Raw genomic sequence first — 9,766 nt, 5'->3', positions numbered from 1 at the left:
AGGGCCAAAGTACCCCTAGGGAAATTCTCCTTGAAGATAAGAAACATGATTTTGAGCCTAAGACCATAAGATTCATTGGAACCTTTAACTCCCAATGGGAACATGCCAGAAAGGTGATTCAAAAGCACTGGCATATTTTAAGAGCAGATTCAGATTTACAAGAGATACTTAAAACTTACCCTGAAATGATATCAAGAAGAGCCAAGAACCTTAGGGACCATTTAGTTACCAGTCACTATGAAGGAGCCAAAAGTCAAAATACTTGGCTACTGGATAAACCTAAAGGATGCTTTAGCTGTCACAACTGCAAGGCATGTAGGTCTATCAAAACATCAAAGACATTCCAAAATTGGGACAATACAAGAACTTTCGATATCAGGCAATTTATTAATTGTAAATCATCAGGTGTGATATACATAGCCATCTGTAATTGCCAAAAGAAATACGTGGGTCAAACTAGAAGACCATTCAGACACCGCGTGTTAGAACATCTCAGCACCATACGTAATCAAATGGACAAACCAGTGGCCAGACATGTTCAGGAATGCCACAATGGGGACTGCAGTGTCCTTACATTTATTGGTATTGACCAATTTTCACTTGGACTGAGAAAAGGAAGCTGGGATGAGATTCTTTTGCAAAAAGAATCCAGGTGGATTTATACCTTAGGCACACTCTCACCTCAGGGTTTAAATGAGGGTTTTGTTTTCCACCCATTCATTTAATATCTTTTGAGACTTTGACAATATATGTCATTTATTTGCTGCTCTTATGCTTACCAGCAACCATTATCATGTTTGACCACTAGATGCCCCCGGAGACTAAGGTCTTATAGGTCCCTGCTATGTTTTTCCATCTAAAAGCAAACACTATCACTTTTGACCACCAGATGCCCTCAGAGGCCAACAGGAATTGACTGGTGATTGGCCAACCAATAGGAAACCTTCTTATTGCCTTTAAATATCCAGGGTTGCAGGAAGCTCTTCCAGCCTTGTCAAAGCCAGTAGCAAAACGTACGTAGGCAATTGGACGTGCTGACGTCATTGGGAGGGGTGCAGAGACTGCCTGCCCTCCACCCATAGCACTGCTGTAACTTTTACACAAACATATCTCCGCTTTTGAGCACAGGCGGATCACTAACACGCCTATTTTTATCATAGGGAAGGGGTATAGCTGATCATGGGATTTATGTTCATAAATGTTGCTATATGAGTTTGTTGCTACTCCAAAGTTACCACTGTGACATGGAGACATTGTGTCAGACATTACTAGTCTGTCACTCTATCCAGTCACACATTTTTTGTAAGCTACCTAATTTGTACAAGAATCTAGAGCTTTTATCCGGATATATTATCTCAATGGGTTAACTTAGAGACTTTTTGCCAGACATATTCAGCCTGTCATTTTGTCCATGTTACCCAGCTTTGAAACGTATAAAAACTGAGTTAATTGGTTACATGGAATATACTGCTATGTACCTGTGAGGTTTATTGCACCATACCTCCCAATTTTAATTGGTTTGATTGTTACACCACAGTTACTATTGTGACAAGGAGAAACTGCGTCAGACACTACAAGTCTGTCACTCTGTCCAGTCATATATTCTCTGTTAACTACCAAGTTTATGCAGCAGTCAAAAGCTTTTATCTGGATATATTTACTATATTTGCTAACTAAGAGACATTTTGTCAGACATATTGAGTCTGTCATTCTGTCCAGGTATATAGCTCTGAGACTGAAATATGTGCTTACATGAGGTTTAAACTGCACAGGAGCTACAATGTTTCAACATCTGTGTGATACTATATGAGGTTAACTATAATGAATGTTTACACTATGAGTGATATTAACGCTCCAACATATGTCAGACATTACTAGTCTGTCACTCTGTCCAGTCACACATTTTTTGCAAGCTACCTAATTTGTGCAAGAATCTAGAGCTTTTATCTGGATATATTCTTTATATGGGTTAACTTAGAGACATTTTGCCAGACATATTCAGCATGTCATTTTGTCCATGTTATCCAGCTTTGAAACTGATAAAAACTGAGCTAATTGGCAGTGGTTGACAAATCACCCAAAAATCTACTCGCCGAACCAAAAAATCTACTCGCCACCTAGTTCCGCTCCCAATCCCGCTTGCTTGGTGTCGGCCAAAGGTGGTCGCCATGGGGTCAAATCCAGTCGCCACGGGCCTGTACTTTAATAGATTTGTCAAGCACTGCTAATTGGTTACATGGAATATACTGCTATGTACCTGTGAGGTTTATTGCACCATACCTCCCAATTTTAATTGGTTTGATTGTTACACCAGAGTTACTATTGTTTTTGCAGCAGTTAAAAGCTTTTATCTGGATATATTTACTATATTGGCTAACTAAGAGACATTTTGTCAGACATATTGAGTCTGTCATTCTATCCAACTATATACTGTAGCTCTGAGACTGAAATATGTGCTTGCATGAGGTTTAAATTGCACAGGAGCTATAATGTTTTATTATCTATGTGATACTATATGAGGTTAACTACAACGAATGTTTACACTATGAGTGATATTAACGCTCCAATATATATGTTCATTTAACAAGGATCTAGGCGTTTATTGAAGTGTGCACTAAAGTGTTCACACTACACTGCACTACCTGCTAGGTGGGAGGCCAGAGCTGATATAAGTGTTATATATTGATATTCATTTATATATTTGGCCACAGGCATTGCACCCCACAGTGCAGCAATCACTGAGACTCTCTATGACAGTAGATCCTTTCATTTCTCTGTATAGGTTACTCATTAACCATTCAGAGTCTGGTGTTTAACTACACTTATTTAGATGTAATTTTACATCTAAACGTGATGGCTATATAGTTCTACTTATATGTTATATTGGGGCTTTATACCCCAGTTTATACCCACTCCATTTTAAATTTGCACTTTAGAATAGGCAAGCCTCAGAGGAGGCATAGGTTCACTTACCTGAAATATTTTAATTTTGAGGTATCTCCTAATAAAGATCATTTTAAATAATTCATCAATTCATTACATCATTAGATTCCTCTGGTGTTATCAGTGTACATATCTGTTTAGAGTGCTCTCATTATAGGGGTTTCATTTTTCATTTGTTGCTATTCTACATCGCCCCTGATTGTAGCACCTCCAGCCAGGCTGAAGCGAGGGTGTTCTTTCCCTCCCCCCCCTTCCCCTGAAGTGTTTTATATATATATATATATGTATATGTATATGTATATGTATATATATGGCCGCCATTTGCCCACGAGCACTGTTGCAGGTTGACTGTAGAACTTTGGCTCCCGTGTGCTGCTCTCCCGGCTTACAACCTCATACATTCGCTACACTGGAGGTGTCTGTTTCCTGGAGGGACCAATACGATGGAGCACTGAAGGCAAGGACCCCTCTTCCGGTTCCGGTTTCACGGAGGTGATCCATGTGACGACGCCATTGACTGCGGACAGACGCTGGTGATTGAGCTGCATGGCATATGAGAGCCTATCTCATACACGCCTATATTTGCTGTACTTTTGTGAGTGGGCATTTGTAAGATTTTATGTTCAATCAATACATTTTTATTGTGGTAATGCACTAGGTGTGCGCTTGTTTCTTTCTCTTTCCTTTTTTCTAGATATCATTAGGGACTGGTGATCCCTTCGAAACGGGCTGCAAGAAACCAAAGACATTGCCACTGGAACAGGACTTTATGTATTGAAGGTTTTTTTATTACATTTTTATATTTTTTGACAATTTTTTCTATTTTTTACTTAATAAATATACTTTTTAGATTTTTATTTTTATTTTTTCTTTAGGGTTTATTGTCAGAAGATTGTATTGTTATTGTATTTTTTAAAGTTCTATCATAGTGTATTAGCCTACTCTAGCTGCCCCTTCAAGCCTATCCAATTAGCTACTGTCTCTCCTATTAATATCTATAAATTAACTGGATTATTTAGCGGCGCTACTTCATATTGTTTTTTTGATGTATATATATGTATATGTATATATATATATATATGTGTATGTATATATATATATATATATGTATGTGTATATATATGTGTGTATATATGTGTGTGTATATATGTAAGTGTTTCTGGCCATGTACGTTTTAATAATCTTACGTTTTTTAGGAGCAGCTGCTATTTATAAGCATTAGCTGTGTGCAAAATTGGATATTGTATATTGTATATATGTGTGTGTATATGTGTATATATGTGTGTGTATATGTGTATATGTGTGTGTGTGTATGTATATATATGTGTGTGTATATGTGTATATATGTGTGTGTATATATATGTGTATGTGTATATATATATATATATATATATATATTATATATATTATATATATGCAAATATAACTGTATGCTCATCTGCATGTCTTAGGCAGGTCTGCAACCCCGCCTTTCCCCATTATCACCCAGCATACAGCACTTCCACTGCAGCAAGGGATTCTGGGAAATGACATGCAAATGAGCACACAGTGTCACTTTTTGCCTCAATAACCATTTTTAACATGGTTCCCTATAGGCTTAAGCTTGCTGCATGGTCACAGCTTTGAGCACAGCCAGGGTTAAGGTGCATACCCAGAAAACCACCCACAGACAGCTGTTTCGACCTTGATGGGTCTCATCAGTGTGGGGTTGATTTTACTGGGAATGCAAGAGAGGCTATGGGATAGGCTAAACCATAATACTGAGTTAAGTTATGGTGAGTAAAAAAGTGACAAACCCTCCACAGGAAAGCAAATATGCAAATATAACTGTATGCTCATCTGCATGTCTTAGGCAGGTCTGCAACCCCGCCTTTCCCCATTATCACCCAGCATATAGCACTTCCACTGCAGCAAGGGATTCTGGGAAATGACATGCAAATGAGCACACCGTGTGTATATATATATATATATATATATATATATATATATATATATATATATATATATATATTCAAAAAATGGGGGAAAGGTAGGGGGAGGGGTGGGAAAGAAAAACCTTGCATCTACTTATGCAAAATTCACGCCACCATAAGCCAAAGAAAATAAGTTATTTACTTTACATAAGTACGGTTTGGCGGTGCTCACGGGTTATAAGTAATATGAGTAAAAAAGAGAAAAAGTAACCCGTAAGGGAGCACTCAGGTATGCAATTGATATATTTAGTTTATTTATTTTGACACAGTGCAAAAAGGGATAGATAAACAGTAAATGATTAAAAACACTTAAAAAATAGACTTGGACCCCTGTCACGGGTGCTACCCTTAACTACAAGTGAACAACACTAGGGAACGGTTCAAATAGTCAACCCTAAGCATGAAGAGGATAGAGACTCAAAAAACACTAGGGTAAATCAAAATATCACAGCAGGTTAATGGGTTCTCAGGCACCTATACAAAGCTAAATGATACACACTACACACCAGAAGATAGACTAATCAAAGTATTAATGACAGGCTCGAAGCGTCCCACATCTACATGAGCATACAGTGTATATGGTTAATTCCAGCAGAGTAAGTATGTCACTTGTAGGAACAGGTGGTAAGATGAATAAATAACCCTAGATGTATAGAGCAATAAAGTGTGTTAATAGCATATAAAGGAAAATGCCTGATGAACGCCTATTGAATAACCTGGTGTTTGAAGTCAGTATCCCTAATGAAAAAAATGAATGAATTGTCACAGTCCAAAAAGATTAGTTGCACAAGTTCAGGGTAGCATAGTTACGTGAACCATGGGTCAGGGGTCCTGTCTAGCACCCCCACTCCGACGCGTTTCGTCCAGAGACTTTGACTAGGAGTGGTGAGGGAGCTGAAGCTGGGGACTGTTTATGTAGGGATATTATTCGCGCCAAAATCGGATGAGGGCGGCAGCAGCTGCAAGTGCTTAAGGAAAATTACTTCCTGTATGCCGTGTCTGACTCAGCATTTACAAGCCACGCATGCGTAGACTACTCGCGCGGACACTATGCGTGCCAGCATGACACGCAGACACGGCATACAGGAAGTAATTTTCCTTAAGCACTTGCAGCTGCTGCCGCCCTCATCCGATTTTGGCGCGAATAATATCCCTACATAAACAGTCCCCAGCTTCAGCTCCCTCACCACTCCTAGTCAAAGTCTCTGGACGAAACGCGTCGGAGTGGGGGTGCAAGACAGGACCCCTGACCCATGGTTCACGTAACTATGCTACCCTGAACTTGTGCAACTAATCTTTTTGGACTGTGACAATTCATTCATTTTTTTCATTAGGGATACTGACTTCAAACACCAGGTTATTCAATAGGCGTTCATCAGGCATTTTCCTTTATATGCTATTAACACACTTTATTGCTCTATACATCTAGGGTTATTTATTCATCTTACCACCTGTTCCTACAAGTGACTTACTCTGCTGGAATTAACCATATACACTGTATGCTCATGTAGATGTGGGACGCTTCGAGACTGTCATTAATACTTTGATTAGTCTATCTTCTGGTGTGTAGTGTGTATCATTTAGCTTTGTATAGGTGCCTGAGAACCCATTAACCTGCTGTGATATTTTGATTTACCCTAGTGTTTTCTGAGTCACTATCCTCTTCATGCTTAGGGTTGACTATTTGAACCGTTCCCTAGTGTTGTTCACTTGTAGTTAAGGGTAGCACCCGTGACAGGGGTCCAAGTCTATTTTTTAAGTGTTTTTAATCATTTACTGTTTATCTATCCCTTTTTGCACTGTGTCAAAATAAATAAACTAAATATATCAATTGCATACCTGAGTGCTCCCTTACGGGTTACTTTTTCTCTGTTTTACTCATATATATATATATATATATATATATATATATATATATATATATATATATATATATATATATATATATATATATATATATATATATATATATATATATATATATATATATATATATATGATACGAACCAATCCAAAGACCAGTAAGGAGACAGCACACCGCACGGGGTTAATCCAAAAATCTATATTCACAACATGAAATACACGTAAGCCAATGTTTCGGTCCCACAGAGAGACCTTCCTCAGGGCCGTGCAACCCACAAGTGCAAGTGACCACACATATATACCCTCACCCATAGTGCAATGCAAACAAAGGGAACCAATCACCAACATGCAATTAGACAGAATATGCAACATAGCTGTGCTCCGTGCCCCCTCCCCTATTACCTGATTATCCAAATGACTCATCATGACATGAGAGTAGGCACTTAAACTATTAGGAGAAAGACACCCTTTAGACACTGGTCCCAGGGTCTACTGCCCTTGCGGGGGAAGGTCGCGCACCGCGCATCTGCAGTGGGCCAAAACATATTGACTGCCGGAGCGCCAGCAAGGAGAGTACGCCGCGTATCACAGCTGTGAGCAGACGCCTCATTGACTCTCCCTGGCCACCAGGGACGCCGGCAGCGCAAAACGCACATGCGCAGTCTGAAAAACCGCCTCGGTGCACAGTTACCCACACACTGACAGTAATAATGGGCTAAACAGAATAGTAATAAACAGAGCGTTAAGGTGAACCACAGGGGGACAGGTAGAGGTATAGAGCACAAGGAGCGCATAGCATCACCATAGTATATAAGGACAAAGGAAGTGCAAAAGTGCAGAGGGAGTGATGCAACAGAGTATGAGTGACAAACATAAAAAAGGCATAATGCAAAATCAAGTGAAAGCAGGGAGACTGCTACAAAAAGCAGCTAAGTGTATATATATATATATATATATATATATATATATATATATATATATATATATAATGTGTGGTGTGTGTGTGTGTGTGTGTATGTATATATATATATATATGTGTGTGTGTGTGTGTGTGTGTATATATATATATATATGTGTGTGTATATGAATATGTATATATATATATATATATATATATATATATTATATATAATAAGGAGTTATGGTGAGTAAAAAAAGTGACAAAAACCCTCTACAGGAAAGCAAATATGCAAATACAACTGTATGCAGATGAGCATACAGTTGTATTTGCATATATATATATGATAAAAAATCACTGGCACTCCAATAGAAATTCAATAATGAATAGGTGCATGTCCCATATAAATAATAAAAGTATACATTACCGCATAGCAGCAAATAGGGAGACAGCACTCAGGTGAATGAAAATAAATGTATTAAATACAGCACATAACTCCAACGTTTCGATCCCACAGGGGGATCTTCCTCAGGGTGGTGTGTGTATATAGATATAGATATAGATATAGATATAGGTGTGTGTGTGGATAGAGATATAGAGATATAGAGATATAGAGGTGTGTGTGTGTATATATATAGATATATAGATATATAGATATATATAGATATATATAGATATATATATAGATATATATAGATATATATAGATATATATAGATATATATAGATATATATAGATATATATAGATAGATATGTATATGATATAGATATAGATATAGATTTGTGTGTGTGTGTGTGTGTATGTGTATATATATAATAAATTGCTAACGAAGTTTAGTAAAATTAATAATGTCATTAATAATAAATAGGCCACATTAATTATAAATAGACCACAACATATTTGCCATGACATGAGTTAAACATAGTTACGATAATCAATATAAGGTCACAAATTAATTTTAAAAGGGAACTGTTAGGAATAACATATACTGTACATGGAGAGGAATCTATAGGTCTACTTCATTATTTCATTATATGTCTCTTAGTGAAGTAGGAATACAGCTGTAAAGGGCATGCTGTATGTGTTGCAGTACTGATCATCACATCTTTGCAGATCCTACACCTTCAGGTAACTGCAGTTTCAAACCGCATGTAGTGCAATTTCCCCCAAAATGACCTATCTTGAAAGTGAGCTGAGTGTACAGCAAATAACTGACTTTATTTTCATTTTTCTTCCTAGCAGGTTTTTTATTTTATTATAGTTTTTATTTAAAAAGCCCCAAAAGTCAGTCGTGCAGTATTCACGTGGTGGACTCTGCTGCTTATTCAAACATGCTCCTCCTCATCAATTAGCACAACGCTGTTTTCTTTACAGACGTCAGAGACATATCACGCTGTCTAGCTTCTCACATAAGGTTTTTTGAAGTTTAGTGATGTCAGAAAGTGGACGTAGCATTCTGTAGCTACCGTCGTTATTTCAGATTTGTGCTCCTGTGTTTTGGAATAAAACACATTTGTATAGAAATGAAAAGCCAGTGAGAAACGAGAATAACTAGAGCTGGCAAATCAGAAACTTCAGAATGGCAAATGAATAAAAAAAAAGCAAAGTACAAGGGATATCAAGATTATGGGAGTGAGCCAAGCAGTTCACCTCGCTCTGGAAGCTCAGCCATTAATTGTGTAGTCCACGCCCTGCCAGTTTCCAATAAAAAGCCTTTATCTTGATTTTTATTTTGTGCCAACATTCCTGTAACAGGCAGTGAGAAGACAGGTAACAAAAGTATGATTAGAGCATAAAAAGCAGAACAACTTTGTTATTGTGAGTACTCATTTTTATACCAAGTGAGTTTTCTTAAATCCCTTTTCATTTTATGGTTCTAGGTGTAGACGAAGATGTCCCAAGCCACCAGTGAGCCTGCTGACCCTTTTATGTTCAAGCACAGAGGAATTTACTTTCCAACTGAATTTATTGTACCAGAATACATAGATTCACTGGAGCACTTTGAGATCAGAGAAAGTGATGTTTTTCTGGTTACTTATCCAAAATCCGGTAAATATATTATTTCTTTTCATGCGGACCCATTTTTTG

General features: G+C 37.7%; 1 protein-coding gene across 6 annotated transcripts in view; it reads left to right on the top strand.

Moving 5' to 3' along the window:
* Positions 1–957: 957 nt before the first annotated feature.
* The window catches only part of LOC142493528 (amine sulfotransferase-like), a 41,381-nt gene continuing 32,572 nt past the window's right edge, over positions 958–9,766 (top strand). For 2 of the 6 annotated variants that reach the window (XM_075597690.1, XM_075597691.1), the window contains exons 1-2: positions 9,322–9,448; positions 9,559–9,727. In XM_075597690.1, coding sequence (XP_075453805.1) covers positions 9,571–9,727 — 157 coding nt within the window. In that variant the 5' untranslated portion in view covers positions 9,322–9,448; positions 9,559–9,570. Of the gene's footprint in view, positions 1,014–8,690; positions 8,807–9,321; positions 9,458–9,558; positions 9,728–9,766 lie in introns of those variants that run through there. The other 4 variants (XM_075597689.1, XM_075597687.1, XM_075597686.1 and 1 more) reach the window with 4 other exon arrangements.

The sequence above is a fragment of the Ascaphus truei genome, chromosome 4 (genome assembly GCF_040206685.1).
Source record: "Ascaphus truei isolate aAscTru1 chromosome 4, aAscTru1.hap1, whole genome shotgun sequence".
NCBI classification, from domain to species: domain Eukaryota; kingdom Metazoa; phylum Chordata; class Amphibia; order Anura; family Ascaphidae; genus Ascaphus; species Ascaphus truei.
Note: the sequence above shows the minus strand (reverse complement) of the source record. Positions and strands in the feature narration are given on the sequence as shown.